Source organism: Carica papaya, chromosome 6, assembly GCF_054855325.1.
Source record: "Carica papaya isolate Zhongbai chromosome 6, ASM5485532v1, whole genome shotgun sequence".
Lineage (NCBI taxonomy): Eukaryota > Viridiplantae > Streptophyta > Magnoliopsida > Brassicales > Caricaceae > Carica > Carica papaya.
In genome coordinates, this window is record NC_142314.1 from 4,768,478 (window position 1) to 4,789,503 (window position 21,026).

Here is a 21,026-nt window from a genome sequence, read left to right on the forward strand (position 1 = left end):
ATAGCAGAGTAGCACGCCCTTGGCACTTCGCCCATTTTCCATCTTTTTATAAGAAAGATATATATATATATATTGGGAAGCTGATCAGTAAAGCCATCTGTTGTCTTTTGTGACAGTAATCTGATACACTTGAGGCATATCCATTGTCAATATGCATGTCTTACTGTACACAAAATGGTTACTTTAGCTTTATTGAAATTGTCTCATTGGCCATGCTATTATTTTCTCATGCTTATCTTGGAGTATGGTTTTTTTTCTGGGTTTGAAAATAATTTTTTAATTACTTATGTAATTTTTAATAGGTCCCATTTACATGATTCAATTTAAGTTCCGCCAGGTTGAAATCCCACCAGGTTTCGACATACACCATTTAGGTATGTGGAGCTTGTTCATTTTGCCTCAGAGTGTATTTAACTAATCAGTTTGCATTTAAGAGAATGTTTATTTAGATTTCATGTCAGTCATCTCCCACTCTCCCTTCTCTCTTCCTGCACCTTCTCTGCTCAGCTCAACTGCTGAGATTATACATCTTTGGACTATATTATATTAGGCCAATAAGGGCATTGAACTCATTGTAACTTTTGTTTTTTGTTTTCTTTTTAATACTTCATGCCTGTTTGCCCTTTGCTTTCTAAAGCTCCTTTAACTTTGCTTGGATCACTATCCATACATTTATTTCTCGGTGCACAAAACCTAACTGTTTGTTGTTTTAGACAATTCTGCTCATCATGTCCCCAAGTGACTGGATTCTCACCATGCATGTGTTGCTTGAATATTCATGTAACCTACTACCTTGTTTTCATCTGATCGTCTACACACATGTTCACCAGTACAGAGTCTTTCCCACCGGACATGCTTATTTAAGAGGATTTTCCTTTAAAAATTTATTTTGAGTATTCAACTTGCTATTATTGAAATTTCTTGCATATTTTTCATCAGGTTGCATTGGTGGCTGTGATGATACTCTCAGACAGTTGATAGAAATATGTGGAACTGGTTCCCGAATGACAGGTCTGTAGGTAGTTTTTGCGGCAATATATATATATATATGTATATATATATTATATATGGAATTGGATTGCATTGAAGCTATGCTCTAGTATTCTTCCTCTCTGTTATAACATTAAGCTACAATTGTCTCATATTTTCATGGGGGGACTTTTTTCATTCTTTAAAATTTTTTGCCTGCTATTGGACAAGCTCTCTCTGTTGGCTCCAAGTTCGTGTGCACCAATCTCTGACTAGATGCCTTTTTGCTGTTCAGCTAGAAGCCAAGGTTCTACTCCATCCAACAATCTACAACAAAGCAACATGAGGCAAGTGGCTTGCATGTACTGTCAGCAAAGAGGGCATCCTTCAAGTGATTGCCCTTCACACCAATCAGGCTCAGGAAGTGCTTTCTCCTATCAAATGAACCAAGAAAGCAGTATGATTCAAACTTTTCTTCTCATCATTTTGTGCATGTATGTGTGCACATATATGTGAATCCATTTGGTTGGTCAAGTTGGCAGATGTAGGAAGTTATAAATGCGGGCAAAATGGGCAGACTGAAATACGTCTGTGACAATTATTAACTGGATGTTCCCATGAGATTAAAATTTTCGAAGGTGTTTGATTGACTTTTTTTTTGGGTCAAACCAGCTTATGAGTTGGTTAAAAAAAAAAGCTATAGTGGTCTTGTTTTGTCATTATAGTTTATAAGCCAGCGGTTTATAAGGAGAAAAAAAGGCTAAAAAAACTACTTTTTTTGGCATGCAACCATGCAGGGTTATTCCCTGTTATCAATTAGGGTTTGTACCAATTAATGCCGGAGATATAATCCTGAGGATAGTTTAGAAATAAGGAAAATTTAAGCAAGAAACAGAAAAGTATTGGATTGGATGATATTAGAAATCAAGATGAAGAACCATAGGGAAGATATAATGAACTAGATAGATTTGACAAAATAATAAGAACAAGAACGGACATAAAGAAGTACCAGAGAGTAAAATTCTGGCAAAGAAGTACTTATTTCGTCATCATCTCTGCTACTTATTGGTAGTTATTAGACTTTGCATGTGCATTAGCTACAACTAATAAAGAAAACATTAAAAAAGATTAAAGGGGAAATTAGAGGCTTTTATTACTTAAGGTCTACCTAAATATTCTAAGCCTCCAATAAACCTTTTGAAAAATTTATCAAATTAAGATCTTCTTATTCTGCATCATTCCCCTGGATAGAAGCGTACAAATGGGAATCTCCAGTGCTCGAATGGAATCTGTAAGGGCTCAGGCTGTTGAGGTCAAAAGGTGATGACAAGGAAGAAGTAAGACTTCCAACATTGTTTTCTTTAAAGCAAACATTCCCTAATTTCTTGAGCCTATAAAGAGATGACTAGAAACAGGCATTTGAGATTTAAGGCACCTTAAAGCCAACACCTTTTTGAATCATGGAGTCCCTGTGCTTCGGCAAATTGGCCTGGCAAAAATGGCTGTTAACCCAAAAGCTCTATTGTTAAGGTTTTCATTCTTACTCTTCTTTTGAAAATAGAGAAGGCTAGCCTTCTTCCATTCAGTTTTTGATGAGTGGAGCAACAATGGCAAAAGACCTATCTCGCTAGGGACTTGAGCGCTGGCCCTCTCTTCTTGCACCGGAACTCGGAAAACAACCAGCATTTGCAGCAAGGGCATTGGACAACAACCTCAACCACCTCCGAGCCATTAGGGAAACACAAGGTTCCTTCCAAGACAGTATCTTGCTTCACTTGTTGAGTCTCTTCATCTTTAAACAAGAATAATCTGTAAGCACCTTAACTTTTCCTTCCTCTAGACTTAAGTGAAAAAATATGAGTTCACTCGCTATAGAATCCTCCATCCCCATCTGCTTTGAGGTCTTTAGCGATTAGCAGTCTCCAAGAGCTCCCTTCACTCTTCTCCTTAAGAAACAACCTCTATTGTTCTGCCTAGTCTAATGGAGATAGCGCAGTGTTCTCTTTTTATAGAAAAAAAAATAAGGGTAAGAAAAACTAAAATGCAATGTCGGAGGACAAGATATCTTCCTAGAGCCTTCTAGGATACGAACTCTGAGGCAGAATCACATCTGAACCCAACAAACATCAGTGTTCTATTGCTTGAAAGTTTCTGTGTAACACATAAATAGATATTTCAGTAAATAGCTTGTGGGCCGTAGCCACAAGGAAGCTAGAGATGTTATGTCCTCCCATAGAACTTTAGTCAAACATCAGTTTACTATTGCTTGAGAGTTTCTGTATAACACATAAATAGATATTTCAGTAAATAGCTTGTGGGCCTTAGCCACAAGGAGGCTAGAGATGTTTGTCCTCCCACAGAACTTGAGTCAAAAGGGTAAGATTTTCAAAAATCCTATTATTCCTTTCCAAACATAACACCAACAAACCTATAAACAAAGTAGCCATGCATAGAATTTTGGCTTCTTTTGTCATCCCCTCTCACATATTGGAACTCATGACACAGTCTAAAGAGGGAGGGACAACCTACCTCAAATGTATCAAACAACCTTGTCCATCACTCCCATACATCTTCAAGCTGGAGAAATAAAGGGTTGAGTCTCCAGCTTTGGATGATACATATGACATAACACAGAAATCTGGTAAAAGAGTATGACTAGATCCGCAAATTTGTAGCAATTCACTTATGTTGAACTTGTTGAGGACAACGGTCCAGGCAAACACCTTAGCTTTCGGAGGAACTTACTTTTCAAAATGCATTGATGAAAGGAAAACGGTAGCAGTTAGGGATGTGTGAGTATATGGTCAGAGAAGGATTTACATGCGTACAATCCTGAGGAATCTAAGATCCAACTCCTGCTATCAGGTTCTTGTGAATAATGAACAGTCTCTACAAGCTTAATAAGGTCAACATATCACTGGTCCCTTGACCGTTAAGGTTTCTAAAAAAGTAAAAATTCCAGGGTGCAGTCCATTCTTTGTGACAAAGAAAGTGAGAGTTAAGGGCATTATGGCTTGAGGGAATATTATAAAGATGAGAAAAAAAAGCAATCTACATTGCTAGGAACTCGTTTCCATGATATGTGACCTCTAATTTAGAAGAACTCACATAATGATTTAAAAAATATCTAATTTTTTGGTTGAAGAGGTAAAAAGGTCTTGCTTAACTCCATTTTCAATGTGCTTGAGAATATTCTGAATCTGACATCCTAATCCTGCATCAGAAGATTTTTCTTAATCATTGGGAATTTCTGGGGCAAGGAGAAAACATTTGAAAAAAGAAGGATCGATAAGCCAGACTGGTGGCTTGAAAATTGAGGTTGAGATGTTTTTCTTACTCTAGACTCTAATACTGCAATTTAATCCTCAAAACCCTTATTTTATTATAAGTTTTGTATTCAAGGATTCCATTAAATTAATTTAGTTGGACATCCTAAAATACATGGGTGATTCATCATTATTTTAGGAAGACTATCTATGAACAAAAATTACAAAAATTCTCTCATCGGTTGAGTGCCAACCAATTCTTTAGTTGCTATTGATTCCTGTTTTGTGGATTGGGATTTTGTTTGCCTTTCAATTAAATATCCTGAACTATATTTTGCTGTACCATATCAGATCCAACTGGAACTTATAAGATTAAAGTGAACAGAACAACTAAGTCTGACATATAACAAGTTCTTACAATGAAATTATCCAAAATCAATTATAGGTGCCACCACACCCAGTAAGATTGAGATAAGAACTTTCTACAGGTTGGATCTTCTATATGTTCAGCTTTAAAAGGGCTTCATAGACCTGCACTTATTTATAGGGAAAAACTAGGGCAAAGTTTTACCTAAAAATGTCACCTGAGAAACAGGTCTTGTTCATGAAGAGTGATAGGTTGCTTCTAGAAGTTTATGTGAATGCAGATTATGTAAACTCAGTGGTAGACAAAAGATCTATCATAGGCTACTATACCTTCCTTGCGGATAACCTAGTTACCTAAAGAATTAAGAAGCAAACTATTAATTATTAGATTAAGTGCAGAATCAAAATTTTGAGTAATGGCCCAACAAATATGTGAACAACTATAGATATTTCTAGAAGATGTAAGAATCAAGCGGGAAGCCTTATGCGTTTATATTGTAATAGCAAGTCAATCATAGTTCTTGCACAAAATTCAAGACAATATGACCGGATCAAGTATATCGAGGTTGACAAATTCTTTATCAAAGAGAAACTTAATAGTGGGCTAATATGTACTCCATACATGCCCACCAGTTCATAAATAATATATTTGTTCATTAAAGACTTGAATAGTCCAATTTCCTAAAAGTTGGGGATGAATAATATCTATTTTTCAACTTGAGAGTAAGTGTTAAAAAGAATATATTTATATAAATTAGGTTAAAGAATGTTGGAGTAAAATATACTCTATGTAATTAATTGTTTATTTTCTTTTCTATTCTAAACAATTTGTCTATGTAAGATCATAATATTTAATGAAATACACAATCAACAGTTCTTAATAATTTAATGAGGTGAGTTAAGTGGTACTGAACTTTCATTCTTTTAACCACAAATACAGGTCCTTTTGCTTTTTTCTTTTTTACTTTTAACACTGGAAGGTTCTTTATATTCTAGGCAGAGAATGGTCTTGATACCTGTAACCTTTTCTTCCGACAAAAAATTATAAAGATGTAACATGTTATATGCTACTGACTTTTGTTGGCCACTGAATAATGAATTTACGAGTTGTTTGCAACCACTAAAGGTTTAACTGATGCATTCTCTTTTTGATGGTTTTAATTAAGCAGGAGAATCTTCAATACCATGTAGCACATGCGGAACACCATGTGTTTTACGGACTGCTAACACGGCAAATAACAGGGGAAGAAAGTTTTACTCATGTCCATCTCAAGAATGCAACTTCTTTGTGTAAGATCATTGACCTAACTTTATTATTTGAGTTGTCCTACGGGCGGAATAGGTAGCAATGGATGCAGAAGTGAAATATATCATCTTGATATTGTAATAATGAAAAGAAGGATTCTTTTTGTCCAAACATCTACCTGAATTTATTTGTACATACTATTGGCTATATTACAGATGGGAGGATAGCCTTGGTGATGATGCGGGAGGAAGAAGTGTTCCACGTGCAAATGGAAGTAGGTCGGCATCTAATCCTGGCAGGAGAGGTGGCCGTGGCAGAGGTGGCCAGGGTCGGGGACATGGCCCTGACATGATGTTTGTGTCAGCCACTGGAGATCCTATATCCGGTAGAAGGTGTTTTGCCTGCGGTGATCCTTCACATTTTGCCAATGCCTGCCCAACTCGTGGTGCCTGAGTTGCATCAGTTGATTAAGAAGCTCTAATGTTGAACAGACAAGCTTAGCATCCAATACTTCGGTATTGATTTCAGTAAATATTTTTGTAAATTACTACTAAATACTGAGAGACTGTCTTTTTCTTTTCTGGCTATATATATATATATTCATTTGACTGTAGATTAGACGTATGACATACCTCTGAGTTTTGCATATCCATCAGCTTAATTAGTAAAACTATTTGTTATGTACCAAAATTAAATCCTGCTAACACTTATGAAAGTAAAGGGCGATTGATATTGTCTCCTAGTGTATAGCGCATAAGCATGAAAGTCTTTGTATGGACTTGAAAAGAAAAACTCTTAGGGAAATACTTTGTGATTAGGGATTCAGGCCCAAGCCCCACATGGAAAAAAGGGTGGGATCCACGACCACCTAATCAGGTAGCAGGAACACATGATTGAAACAAACAGCAAGTGGGTGAAAGCCCGTATAGTCCACAGATCTGCACCAGCGTCAGGCAGAATGTGGGCACATGGCACATGATTTTAATATAAATGCCAGGAACATGAGTTCTTGGTTCTTCCAATATATGCGGTCGCTTACATTTATTCCTTACCTTCATGTTCTGTTTAGAACATGCTTTGCCTTCTTGTTTCCTTGCGGGTGTACATACACAATTAGAATATCTTGACCACAAGTCCATAACTCCGCCTGCTCAGCCCTTTCTACATGTATCACTTTCTTTTTGGTTGTAATAACAGTTCCAAATTTAAACAGTTAAACTTGTTTGGTCAAACTCAAACTACTTCTTTTCTTTATATGATTCAAATGCTAATTTCCTTTTGTGGTTTCAGTTCAATGGATGATTATATGGGGTTTAATCGTTCTCCCAATATATTCTTTTTATGCTTGAGTTTATGTGCATCTTTTTTTGGGGGGGGGGAGAAAGCAAGCATCAAAGTAATTCTATCTTTTAGTAACTACCTTTTTAGCCAGACTAAATACATTTAATTAATTAACACACACGTTGTAATATAATATTTTAATTAAAATTACGTAAGAATATATAAAAATACACCCAATATATATAACCTAACTCGAACCAGTGTCATTTTGTTGGAGAGTAATCATTTATCTAAATATTTTAGTAGTTGAATTATTTAATAGCCAATGGATCGATTCTTTTCTTTGTATGGTGGAAGGACAGATCACGGGGACAAGGTGCATGATACATTAATATTCTATTCAAATTTGGAACTGTCAAAACGTGCTCGCAATGCAAACCTCCAAAATTTTATAAATGACCAGTCTTACTCAATATCATTACCCAATTGACTTCTCCTAATTACATGCCATAACATGAAAATTTAATTTCAATCTATATGTTAGAAATTATTTATAAGTTTAAGCAAGAAAGAGGAAAAAATAAGTTCACACTCTTAATTTTTTATTTATTTTTTGAATTATAATGTTTTTTTATTTATTTAGAAATTATAAAGAAACATAGTTTATTTCTTGACATATTTTTAACACAAGAACAATCAACCCATATTGTTGAATCGTGCATGAACTAAAATTAAAATTAAAAAAAAAAAAAAAATCTGTGGGAGGACCCAACGAGGACCATAATCTTAGTCTAAGCGCGATTCAGAGAAGCGTAGCCCATAAAATCCATTGAAGAATTAGATTATGTGACCGATCCAAAAACGCAAAACTCCCAAAAATTTAGATGACAAAAAAGAACATGAAACGACAGTCTCACCTTATCATACGATTAATTATTTTAATTTTGATTTTTAAAAAATTATCATTGCCACGGTGGCAGGCGAGGTCGTGGTGGGTCCTACTTCCACGTTGAGAATGTGGGACCCATCAGCCATCCCCACCGTTGATCGTCTAATCGCGGGACTTTTTTTTTTGTGTATTAATATTTTTCTTCCGTTCATCATTTCTGACAATGAAATATGAAAATACGTTTTATTAAAGGTATAATTTTGACCTCCCGATTGCCTCAATAGTCATATCCATCATGTGCAATATTTTTAAATGTATAAAACTCATTTAAAAAGTATGAATTTAATTTTACATATCTAAATCACTAATTATTATTCTTTTACCCCCTCAAAAAAAAAAAATTTGTTATTATCAATTTTATTAAGTTTTTGGTAAACACATCTTAATTTCTATACAATATGATGATTAAACTATATGATATAATTAGGGCATACGTGGTCAATTCCCTAACATACATAAATTTGGAAGAATCATATTATTTGTGACATAATATCTGAAGCTCCATTCATTATTTTCTGTCAACCATCATCTACCTCTTTCACTTTAATATAAGAAGTTTATATCACTTGAAAGCTTATTGTATTTTTGTTGGTTCTTTTTCTTTATCAAACACTTAAAAAAAAAACATGATTTATTAATTTCAAAATAAATGCTACATAAATAATAGAAAAATGACATATGATCAGTCATCCCTAGTTAATAAGAAATATACCATTTATTAAATACAGCTAATTATGAAAATAATAATAATAACTAATTAATGTTGCTTTATTAAGTAGTAATAATATAGCATTATTGTTTTCATTATTAGTTAAAAAATGTGAATCGCATGGATTAAATTGCTTAATGTATGGATTTAAATAGCACTTTTTTTTTATATTTTATTTTTTTTAAAAAAATAGAATGAAGTTTTAATTTCGGACTAAAATAAATAAATAAATTATAAATTTTTAAAACTACGATATAAAAATTCTTAAAATTATTCTAGATCTTTCTTATATTATCGATAACCAAATCAAATCATACGAATTATGATTGTATGAAAATATTATAATTATATATTAGTTATACGATTTTTGCTAGACAACATATACTCAAAGTAAATTACTCCGTGCCTTACTACCATTTCCACATTTTTTTTATGTTTATATAGAATAACAAATCGTGTATAATATTTATCCAACTCATTATATTATTATATAATGACGATGACGACAATAACAAAGTTGAATAATTAAAATTAAAAAAAATATATTATAATATAGATTAATTATTCCCTTACATAACAATTTACTACATATTGTCTTATATAACATTATAAATGATTTTTTTTAAGAAAGTGTTAAATCACAATATATTCTTAGTATTAATAGCTAAGTGTGTGTGTGTATATATATATATATATATTTTTTTTAAATTTTCAGTGAAGTTCAAATTTGCATCATTTATACAAAATTAAGGACTCTAAATATCATACCAAATACATATAATTTAATGAGTGTACTACTAGATAATTTGTGATTACATTATCAATCAGATACTCAAAATTGTCCTTTGTTTCTTTACTTGGCTGATTACACACTAACAGTCTCTCCAAAAAAAAAGAAAAACATTATTGGAAAATGAAAAGTAGGGGCGCCCATGGTAATGCTGTAAGCGCAACCGCACACAATCATTTCTCCTTTCCCTGGTTTTATTATCCGCTAGATCTGCTTCTGTCCGTTTCAGACCCCGTCAATCATTTGGTCCACATTTCATCCAGTTCTCTAGACCTGGGCCCCGCTCGATCAACGGTTCAGATTTCTCAATATGAAAGCACCGTAACATATCTTTTTTGAGACAGTTTAAGTGTGAAATTACCTTATTGACCCCAACCATTCTCCTCTATTTCCCGTTTCCCAATGCACTCGCCCACGCACAGAGAAAGAGTAGGAGACATCGAATCAGTGAGCAGCACAAAAGCGAAGCAAATATTTCAGAGAGAGAGAGAGAGGATAAAGAAAGGTAACGAGACGACGGCGTTTTGGGGAGATGCCGTTGATCGGAGATTGTACTGACGCCGGAGAAGGTGGCGGCGGGAATGTGGTGGTAGTAGGGGTGAAGTTCGATACACAGAGCAGGGAGTTCCTGACGTGGGCTCTAGTGAAGGTGGCTCGTCCTGGTGATCGTGTCATTGCGCTTCACGTTCTTGACTCCGCTTCTGGTACTCTTTCTCTCTCTCTCTCTCTCTCTCTATATATATATATATATATCTATCTGTCTGTACAGTGTGAAATTTGTTTTCCATTTTCGTTTTTGGTCTTTGTTTTGATTTTCGTTTGGGTTGAATTTTGTAGAGAGTACAGCTTCGCTTCTTTCTCTTGTGAAGAGCTTTGATGCTATGCTCGGTGTTTATGAAGGTTTCTGCAACTTAAAACAGGTTATGAATTTGTTTATATTTGTGGAAAATTATAATAATTAAGTACCTTAGTACTTCTCCTATGAAGCTTATCTCCTTCTGCTGTTTTTTTGGAGTTGCGAAGAAATCACTCAAAAATATGAAAGTTCAAGACTACTGCATCTCAATTCCAGTCTTTCTTTCCAAGACTCATTTGGAAACTTAATTTTGCATATACAGAGTTCTATTTTGGTGCAGAAAAAATAATTTTTTTACTTTTCGTCATTTCCAGCTATCAACATGGTCATGATTCTATCTGTTGTCCTTTATTTACTTTTTTTCCGGAATTTTGGGATGTTCATCAGTTGTGATTAGGAGTTCTGAGCCTAATAGGTGAATTGTTCAGGTCGATTTGAAGTTAAAAGTATGTAGAGGTACCTCAGTAAAGAAGATTCTGGTGAGGGAAGCGAAAGCGAGCGATGCAGCAACGATAGTTGTGGGGACTTCGAGAACACGTCATAGAATCCGTTCATCTACCTCAGTAGCAAAGTTCTGCGCAAGGAAGTTGCCCAAGCAATTTTCAATTTTTGCTGTTGATAACGGTAAAATCGTGTTCCAGAGGGAAGCGACTCTCAGGAAAATTGATTGTCCGCAAGGTTGTTGATTTTTTCTCGCCATCTGGGTTCCATTTTATTTATTTCAGTCAAAAGAAGAGTGATAATGTGTGAGCATCTTTTTCGGGATTAGTGTCTATGATTTGGTATTGGGAGATTTTGGATTTTGATTTGAGAACTATGTTCATGTCTCAAGTTCTGTCTTGTGATCCCTGAGCAGATACTTCGAACAAAACTCTCATCAGCTTAGCTCGTGCGAAGAGCGTGAAAGCATCAAAATCTGCAGGGGAGGTGAACTTGGGAAGTACGGATTGCTCTAAGATAACCAGCTTGGAGTGTGGGGCGAAGAAGAACTGTGGTGCCCGTACTCAATCCTCAGTATTGCAAGATACTTTCAACAATGAGTTATGGAAAGAATTAAATGAAGAGTATGTGGACAATTCATTAGCTTTGGTGCCAGTTGAAACGAGGGAGGTTGATTTGGATTCAAGTTCCATTGTGGTAATGCAGTTGCCCACGTCAAAATCTCGTTGGCCTTTTATTCGCAGGGTATTTCTCCCTAAGCCACGAAAGTGGGAGAAATCATCTGCAAAGAAAATGTCTGTGGTTCAGTGGGTTTTGCAATTGCCTGGAAGGAATTCTACAGCATCAATCTATCCTGACCAGAAGCAAGGTCATTCTGATCAGAATGATGTCCATTCTTCCAGTTTGGATGGAGAGAATGGTGCCATAGTGCCATATGGTTGCGAGGCTCTCTACCCTCGACCTTCCCCTTGCAATGATTTTACTAAACTTCCAAAAGAGTTGGAGAGTCTATATGAGAGATATTCATCTACATGTAGACTTTTTTGTTATCAGGAACTTTTGTCTGCAACCTCTAACTTTGCTGGTGGTATATTTCTTTATTTCTTTATCGATTTGATCTGGAAATGTTTCTTAGTCTATCTTGATTCTGGTGTTTCTTTTAACAATTCTGTTCCTTTTTTTTTTCCAGAGAATATGATAGGTAGAGGTGGTAGTAGTTATGTTTACAGAGGCTGTCTCCCAGATGGCAAGGAACTGGCAGTGAAAATCTTGAAACCATCTGCGGATGTTCTGAAGGAGTTTGTGCTCGAAATTGATATCATAACAACTTTAAATCACAAGAATATAATTTCTCTTTTTGGCTTCTGTTTTGAGAATAACAATTTACTGTTGGTATATGACTTCTTCTCAAGGGGAAGCCTTGAAGAGAACCTTTATGGTATACAATTACTTGATGCTTACTTTTTTGGGTTTACATTGATTAAAATTATCTCTTCATTATGTTGTTCTCAAGTTTTAATGATTTTTTTTTTCTTAATAAGGTATTAAAAAGGAGACAAATGCATTTGGCTGGCCAGAGAGATATAAGGTGGCGATTGGTGTAGCTGAGGCGCTGGACTACCTACACAATGGTTGTGGTCAGTCTGTGATCCACAGGGATGTGAAGTCTTCAAACATTCTTCTGTCAGATGATTTTGAGCCACAGGTGTTGTATATTTAACAACTCTGTTTAATTATTTTTAGCTTTTAATAATCTTACTCCACTTTATTTTTACGTGTGATTACTTTTTTAAAGCATATTGTTTTTTTTCTAAAATCTCCTGCAACTGACTGATCCTTTCTGTTCCTTTTGCTCATTGTCCTTTGTTTTCTCTCAGCTCTCAGATTTTGGACTTGCTAGTTGGGCCTCACATTCTTCCTCTTCTATTACTTGCAATGACGTTGCAGGAACATTTGGGTGTGTAACTTTCTTTTTAGTTTCCTTAGTATTTAGTCACTCCAAGTATTGGTGCTAAGACTCTCTTCTGTTCCAGGTATTTGGCTCCCGAGTATTTTATGCATGGCAAAGTCAGTGACAAAATTGATGTTTATGCTTTTGGTGTTGTGCTTCTTGAGCTTCTCTCTGGTAGAAAGCCAATCAACAATGATAATCCAAAAGGTCAGGAGAGCCTCGTCATGTGGGTAAGTTTATATTTCATGTATTAGAGGCTTCCTTCTCTATATATTTCGAGGACAGTGGTTTTGTAACTTGCGGAAAAAATAATTTTGTTTTTCTTGTGATTTACAAGTATATCTTACATATCGTCAATAATACTATGCGGAGTAGAGGATACATAGTTTCTGATATGAGATAACTAAATTAACCTTTGTGATAGGCATATGATAGATTGTGTAAACCAGAAGTCGTTTTGTTTTCTTAGCCTTCCTTTTTTAGTTTTAAAAGATGTTGTTATGGTCCTTAATTTCCTAGCTTGATATGTAATTTTTATGTGGTTTGATGATGACATCCAGGCAAAGCCTCTCTTAAAGAATGGAAAAGTTTCTCAGTTGCTAGATCTGAGTTTAGGCAGTGGCTATAACAATGAACAGATTGAGAGAATGGTGTTGGCGGCAACACTTTGCATCAGTCGCTCACCCAGACTTCGGCCTCAAATTAACATTGTATTTGACCATGCTTTGTCAAGATTTATCTGTTTTTTTTTTTTTCCTTTTCTTTATGTTTGATCATGCTCCTGTGCTTTCGAATTTCTTGTAAACAGGTTCTAAAGCTTTTACAGGGTGATTTAGAAGTGACAAAGTGGGCAAGGCAGCAAGTTAGTGCATCTGATGAACTTGATAACACGGATGAGGAAGCCGTTCCAAGTAACATTCAGTCCCATCTCAATCTTGCACTGCTAGATTTAGAAGATGATTCACTTTCCATCAGTAGTAGCCCCGAGCAAAGTATCTCTATAGAGGATTACTTGCAAGGAAGATGGAGCCGCACATCAAGCTTTGACTAAAGATCATCTTTGGCTGACCTCAGCTTTGACTAAATATCAACGTTTGCCGACCTCAGAAGCTATCGGTGTTCACCTGTTTGGTAAATAGTATTAATGCCTTTCATTATTTGAGTTGAGTGAGTCAAATAGGTAAATGGGTCTTGGAAGAGAGGTGGATTTGCCCCCTCCTTGACTGGGTAAGTTAGTTGTGTTATAGTCCATTTTTCTCTAGGCTGTTTTTGTTATATCTAGTCCTTTTTCACTTTTTGGTTTTGAAAAATCTCAAACGCAACAGATATCTAATTGAGAAAAGTTGTTTAGGCCAGCTTAAATCATGTTGGCTTTTCAAATACAAAAGAAAGTGAGTATTAGTGATGACTTATTGTGCATTATGACATACATACCAGTCATTCTACTCTCGTGAATTTTCCCTACAGTTTTGGTGGGTACTAAATTCATGGTGAGAGTTGATAGATTGATCAGTTGAAGTCAGTTTCAATGGATGATGATCAAATTGATTTTAAATAGTTAGGATTTAATTCTGATTAAAAATAATAATAAAAGTAAATGAAAACATGATGATTTGTGGGCATAAAGTTAGGGATTTTTTTTTAGTGGTGTTAGGAAATCAAGCTTGGTGACCACTCCCACTTTTTTTTTTTCCTTCAATGTTTAGATTATAAAATTTATTGCTCTAGATATCCAAAAGGATTGCTTATAGTAACAAAAGTAAAAGAGGAGGAACTTCTTGGTTTTCATTGTAGTTTGAAAAGGAAATATAAAAACTTTATCTTTAGAACATTGCGAGACCTAAAAATTCGATCTCGAGTTGTCAATTACACAATAAATGAGTTACGTTATTTTTAGGTTAGATGTTCTTGACAAGAAGAAAGACATGGAAGCTAACTAATGTTTGACTGTAAAGAGTGGGTGTGACTGGGTCAGTTCTTGCTTCATTAATGATGTATTATGTATTGAATAACACAAAAATCAACTACTACGGCATTATTAATCACATCTAGATATTACCATATTAACGAATATAATTCCTTATGATTACTGTATACAAAAATTCCATGGAAGAAATCCCACATCGGAGAAATCAGCACAGTTTTTCATTCTTATCAAATCTATGTACTTACTTACATTAGCTATAAACTCACGAAATCTTTTGGTGTAATTTGTTCCTCAAGTTCGCGGTGAGGATTCCTTTCTTGGCAATTCATTTCGTACTCATCTCATCTTCTGATGGATTCTCTTTGCATCATGGCCTGAAAACTTGTGGACTTCGGCCATTTTAGGTACTGGATTTTTCGTCTACTCAACTTTACAGTGACAAGATGTTATGATACAACCCACAACTCACATGTATAGTTTGTATGTATATATATAATTTGTCCATCAATTAATCAGAATGATTCTTTATTAGAATTACACCACCATATTTATTTAATTCGTTAAATACATCATTATTGTATAGTATTTCATATATACAGTACAACCCAATATTTGTTTTTTCAAGTTACTAATTTTTTATTATTTTCTTAATCGAAACATTGAAATAATAATAAATTCACTCATGACAATGATATATGTTGTCTATGTAAATTTTAGATTAAAAAAAAAATATGCAGAATTCTTCGTGAAAATGAAAATAGATATAAAGAAAAAAAAAAAAATTGAGGGCATAAATAAATATAATAAAATACAAAATAAAATAAGAACTAATAAAAATATTTTTTATTAATTAGTGTACAAATTATATTTGTTTTTCATACCTCGTTATGAATTAAATTTGTCTTTTTGTAGGTATTCTTCTTTTAAATCTATTTATTTCGTATCTAAAATTAAAATTATTCCTCAATCTAATAAATACATTTCAATATAAAATTTAGTAATTAAAAAATTTTATTTTGATCCAACTTTAGATGGAGGATTATTACCACTTAAACGTGTAGAAATATTATATCTTAGTATAAATTATGTAACATTAGTGCAATAAGAGTAATTATGCAATTAACTTAAATTAAAATAATATTTATCAAACTTATATTAATTTTCATTTATATAACTAAAATGATATAAACTTAAAAGAATTTATTAATAAAAAATATTATTTAAAAATAAAAGAAAATAATTAAATAATATGACACGCTTATATGGTAATTTAGAAAATATAATTAAAATTTTTATCTAAAAGATTTTTGAAATTTATTTGTCATCTTCCCTACTTCACTACCCGCGACACAGCCTCCTGCTACCGCCGCCAGTGACCGCCCCCCAAATTTTCTTCGTTTCTTGTCCTCCTCGATATTTCTTCAGCCTTCTTTTCCACAAGGGTCTCCGAACACCTCTTCTTTTCTTCTTCAGTTTCGAGAGTCACGTGCGGCGACCGGCCGCCGTCTCTTTTGATCGGTTCTCCTTCTTCTTCTTCTTCAGGTAAAAGTACCTTTTCTATATGTTGAGTCCAAGGTTTGCTACTTCATATTGATCGAATTTTGATGAAGATTTTGTATTGAATAAGATGTTTCTACTTTCTTTCCCTGCTGAGGAGTTTTTTTAAGTATATTCTTCTGGTTCTGATGGTAATTTGGAGTTAAAGATTAGGCTTTTTAGCTGATAAGCTCCTAAAAATTTAGTACCGCAGTTTTCATTTCCTTTTTTAATTTTGAGAAACAGGGTTATGGTTAAAAGGTTGATTCACTTTTTCTTGGTAGACCCCTTTTTGAACAGATGGTTGCTTCATTTGTTTATGATTCATCTGAAAATAATGTTTTGAGTGTTTAGTATGTGAATGTGGTTGTATCATGAATATGGCTGCTGCATGTTACTGCAAAGAAGAAAAACAATCTGCCAATCAGAATTTCTTTTTCCTTGTTCTTTTTTGAAATATTTTTGTCTTTTTGTTGGGGAAATCCGGATAATTTAATCTATCATGTTGTCATGAAGCATGGCAGAGAATCCTTTTGATTACAAACTGCACATACAAACTGTAGTATTGTAGCTGATCTGGAGAGAACTTTCCAACCCAATGGCGAAACTGACTCTTTCTTGAAGAGAATCCCTTTAATTACTATATTTGGATACTCAATCCCTACATAACAGTCTTTCTAGACTCCTCCATTGATCATCTCTGCAAAACCTTCATTATGATACTTCATCATTGTGTTATGTCTTTTACTAATATGCTAGTCCTATTCCAACTGTGATGGGTTTAAGGTTTCAATTATCTGCATTTTGTTGCTCATTGAGGTGGAGTTTCTGATTTAGTTAATGTGGTGACAGACTAGAATGATACGAGGGAGACGGCTGGAATGCTGCTTTATTGAATTGTTAACTTACTGATATCTATCTTATTTTCTTATTGAGATTTTGATATGGATTTGACCTTTTCTGACTTTTTAGTTCCAATTAGTTGAGTATGTACTCATACTTCCTTGTAGTTTAGTTGACTATAGGGGCTTCCTTGAAGTTTAGTTGACTATGGGTCTCTGGTTTGGATGTTTGATGTGTGCCATTCTGTAAAGATGCACTTTCAATTATGTTACTTCAGGCTTGTTAACACTGCTCTTAAATTTTTCAGTTAAACGGACTGAAAATTTCACTTCTCTGATCTCTTGATCTTTTGTTGACCTATATATTTTTCATCAACTGCAGATAATCGAAAAAGTTTATCGTGTGGACAAAATATAACAGTCTTTTTGGTGATACAAAACAATTAAGAGGAAATGGCATCGCAACAAAAAGAAGAGGGAGATCAGCAAATGGGTGGTCTCCAAGCTGCTGGCTTTAAAGAAATGGTAGAAGAACGATATAAGAAAATCAAAGAACATGCAGAAACTTACCCTTATGTATGGGCTTCTTATATTGTTGTATATGGTGGTTTTGGCCTCTGGATGACCTATAGATGGAGAAAACTCCGCAAAACTGAAGATCGGGTGAGAATACTCCAAGAGAGACTGCGCAGACTGGTTGAAAAGGAAGAGTCGGCAAACTCTTTTAACTCAGTTGAAAAGACAACACCATTTGCTGATAAATCCTTGAAGAAGTAGTTAGGTAATTTACTAGTTGTGGTTCATCTTCTCATACCTGCTAATTTAAGTTGGAATTTGGAAATGGTTTACCTCTTTGTCTTCCCAAAATTCCCGGTGGAATGAATGATAATTTTCTTTTTGGTAAACTATTCTACTGGTCTCATTAAGTGTTGATTACTTTTGCACTCTATTTGTAAAAAAATATGAGCAGTGAAAATTAGGCTTAAAATCAAGTGTTGATTATTATTGGCATTTCTGTTGTTATCTGCCGTCACGTTGTTCAACTGGATTATTAAACAAGAAAATCAAGTTGAGGAAAAGTAAATATATATAGAATTTATATAGTTTTTTCAATATGACCTACTTTACACAAGGAACAATTCCAAATTTACTAGGAAGAATTTTGAAAATTATTATAGGTTCTCCCTTTCTCAAACTCAGGTCCTTGATTAACTCAAATATAAATACAAGGTTCTAGTTTGGAGAGTACATGGATAGAAGTTGATATGGTAGATGTCGGTTGCAGCTTTTATTTTGGCCAATTTCAACTATAAAAAAGATGTAAATACAGTCATTGTCCTAAGGCCATAGAATTCTATCACCATCTCCATTTGCAATGGAAATCAAATTTCTAACAAGAATCTATGTAGACCATAACCATGGTGGTTCGGGCTAGTATACCTTCCTCCGCTTTGAGAATATCCTTCCAATTGGAAAAACAATTCAAATAGAGAAAATGATTCTTCAAGAAACTCAAAGCCTTCACGATTTTGTATTCAAATTGATTTTTGAAACTATTTGATCTCCAAAATTCATTCAGCAAGCTGATCCTTAAAGTTGAATATGAAGAGCTGATAGCTTTTTTTTTATGGTTATGGTTTTTTTTCCCTCTAATTCTATTTTGATATTGATTTTAATCATTTATCAATTTAATATTTTGATAAAGTTTGATATTCAGTAATATTTTTTCAGTTTTACCATACTTTTATCCTTAAACAATATTTTTGAATTAGTCTTAACAGGATAGAAAAATGTAATTATCTCGAACTACACTCGAGTTGGGAGAATGGTAATAATCAACCATCAACCCAAACCTTATAATATTAGAATAAGTACTTTTGTTCTTTGTGCAAATAGTTCTTGTCGAGAGACACTAAGGACGTCTACCTTATAATAGTTTTTAGTGTGTAAACTAAATCTACATTAGAACGCTTAGAAATCTCTCATGTGTTATTTAAATTGCATATGTTGTTAAGTTTCAAATTACTCTTGTTTGGATGCAAAATGTTGAAACTTATTTAAAAGAGTCAAAACCTACTGTTAAATAGCAAACACAGTGCTTGTGAGAAACTTTACCTTTTCTATTGCACGTTAAAAGAACTGTGACATTTTTCATTAGATTATTTCTTTCGATATATGATACTAACTTTTCTTTAAAGTATTTTATCTCGTTTATAGCATATTTCTAACCATATTTTTAAGAATAGTGGTACACAATATATTCGAAAAACACACAGGTTATATCTTCTAAAATAATGTCTCAGGATCTGATTGGATGATTTATATAATAGTTCATTAATATTGGGTACGGTTCGGTATGTGCAAAATTAATTAATGTTTAAATTTAACAATGTTTGGATGATGATTATCTATTAATATCTGATAGTGACAACTGTTTTTGTTTGGATTGATAGTATGATATGGTTGTATGACATTTTCTTTAAAGTATTTTATCTCATTTATAGTATATTTCTAAACATATTTATAAGAATAGTGACACACAACATATTCGAAAAACGCACAGGATATATCTCTTAAAATAATGTCTTAAGATCTAATTGGATGATTTGTGTAATAGTTTATTAATATTGGGTGCGGTTTGGTATGTACAAAATTCATTAATGTTCAAATTTAACCATATTTAGATGATGATCTATTAATGTTCAGTAGTGATAGCTGTTTTTATTTGGATTGATAGTATGATATACTTGTATATTTGAACAAATTATCTATTTTGCCCATATTTTATTATATATAATAATAAATAAAAAATAAAAATTGAAAAATTAAAAAATAGATAGTATTAAATATAAAGATATATAAATATATATAGTTAAATATACACATATAATTAAAAAATATATATATACAAGTAAATATGTTATATGTATACAAAATTAAAATATTACATACATGTATATTTATAATTAAAATATTATAAGCATGTATTTATATATAATTAAATATATAAACACATATACAAATTTATAAATTTATGTATATATATAATAAAATTTATAAATATATATAAATACAATAAAATTGATATAATTAAATAAATTATATACATGTATATATAATTAAAAATATAAGTACATGAATTTAACTGAATAGATAAATACATATTTATATATAGAAAAAATACATATAATTAAATATATAAACACATATATAAATATATAAATTTATGTATATATATAATTAAATATATAAACATATATAGATACAATAAACTCAATATAATTAAATAAATTATATATATGTATATATAATTAAAAATTTACGTACATAAATTTAATTAAATATATAAATATATATTTATATATAAAAAAATATATAATTAAATATATAGACACAAAAAAACATAAGATAAAAATATTTGCATGCAGGAAAATGCCGAGAGAGAGAGATAGAGAGAGAGAGAGAGAGAGAATCTATAATGCCTCGATTTTAGTTTCAGTGACGTTACAACGACCCTATTAGCATAAGTTGCATAACATGTATCATTACATAATCTATTTCGGCCATAACATATATAAAATGTTCAAATCAAATCATTCAAATTACTAAGGTTACTCCATTGTATATTCATCAACACTGTAGATTATAATTTTATAATTCATCTTTTCAAAGTGAGTTACTTTCCACTAACTATATAAGTATTCTGTTTCATTATCCATACTTTTTGTTCCGTCTCCTCTACACGCTAAGTTCGGAAGAGTGCAGAGTTGGTTCAGTTTTCAGTGCTACATCATTTGTAAATGATATGTAATGAGCGTACACAAACTCAGTAAAGTAAATTCAAATCATAAATATAGCATAGAAATCTAGTTAAATGCCTACTCTCCTAGGTCCCGA

At 33.0% G+C, this 21,026-nt stretch overlaps 3 protein-coding genes across 6 annotated transcripts in view; all 3 read left to right on the forward strand.

The window, feature by feature from the left end:
* The window catches only part of TOP3A (topoisomerase 3alpha), a 56,179-nt gene extending 49,719 nt beyond the window's left edge, over window positions 1-6,460 (forward strand). For 2 of the 3 annotated variants that reach the window (XM_088206283.1, XM_088206281.1), the window contains 5 exons: window positions 303-374; window positions 940-1,011; window positions 1,265-1,426; window positions 5,768-5,891; window positions 6,063-6,460. In XM_088206283.1, the coding sequence (XP_088062409.1) occupies window positions 303-374; window positions 940-1,011; window positions 1,265-1,426; window positions 5,768-5,891; window positions 6,063-6,300 (668 nt within the window). In that variant the 3' untranslated portion in view covers window positions 6,301-6,460. The remainder of the gene's footprint in view (window positions 1-302; window positions 375-939; window positions 1,012-1,264; window positions 1,427-5,767; window positions 5,892-6,062) is intronic. The other variant, XM_088206282.1, reaches the window with a different exon arrangement.
* A 3,489-nt stretch (window positions 6,461-9,949) lies between these two features.
* Window positions 9,950-14,232, forward strand: LOC110806781 (kinase with adenine nucleotide alpha hydrolases-like domain-containing protein). Its single transcript, XM_088222446.1, has 10 exons — window positions 9,950-10,280; window positions 10,414-10,496; window positions 10,861-11,110; window positions 11,289-11,960; window positions 12,063-12,311; window positions 12,415-12,578; window positions 12,751-12,830; window positions 12,907-13,054; window positions 13,385-13,534; window positions 13,633-14,232. The coding sequence occupies exons 1-10, from the start codon at window positions 10,109-10,111 to the stop codon at window positions 13,873-13,875; spliced, it is 2,211 nt and encodes a 736-aa protein (XP_088078572.1). The 5' UTR covers window positions 9,950-10,108; the 3' UTR covers window positions 13,876-14,232.
* A 308-nt stretch (window positions 14,233-14,540) lies between these two features.
* LOC110806789 (uncharacterized) lies at window positions 14,541-18,034 on the forward strand. 2 transcript variants are annotated; one of them, XM_088222447.1, is made up of 2 exons: window positions 14,541-15,155; window positions 17,512-18,034. In XM_088222447.1, exon 2 carries the CDS (start codon window positions 17,583-17,585, stop codon window positions 17,904-17,906), a length of 324 nt encoding a protein of 107 aa, XP_088078573.1. In that variant the 5' UTR covers window positions 14,541-15,155; window positions 17,512-17,582; the 3' UTR covers window positions 17,907-18,034. The 2 variants fall into 2 exon arrangements, with proteins under 2 accessions (XP_088078573.1, XP_021887424.1); XM_022031732.2 differs by lacking the exon at window positions 14,541-15,155 and adding an exon at window positions 16,050-16,293.
* Window positions 18,035-21,026: the final 2,992 nt, after the last annotated feature.

What these genes read in the sequence shown, in the direction of transcription:
- LOC110806781 (XM_088222446.1), top strand. Translation starts at nt 10,109, where the DNA reads ATGCCGTTGATCGGAGATTGTACTGACGCCGGAGAAGGTGGCGGCGGG. An exon ending in AGGAGAGCCTCGTCATGTGG is followed by an intron (nt 13,055 to 13,384) that starts GTAAGTTTATAT and finishes GATGACATCCAG; the next exon opens with GCAAAGCCTCTCTTAAAGAA. An exon ending in TTCGGCCTCAAATTAACATT is followed by an intron (nt 13,535 to 13,632) that starts GTATTTGACCAT and finishes TCTTGTAAACAG; the next exon opens with GTTCTAAAGCTTTTACAGGG.
- LOC110806789 (XM_088222447.1), top strand. Translation starts at nt 17,583, where the DNA reads ATGGCATCGCAACAAAAAGAAGAGGGAGATCAGCAAATGGGTGGTCTC.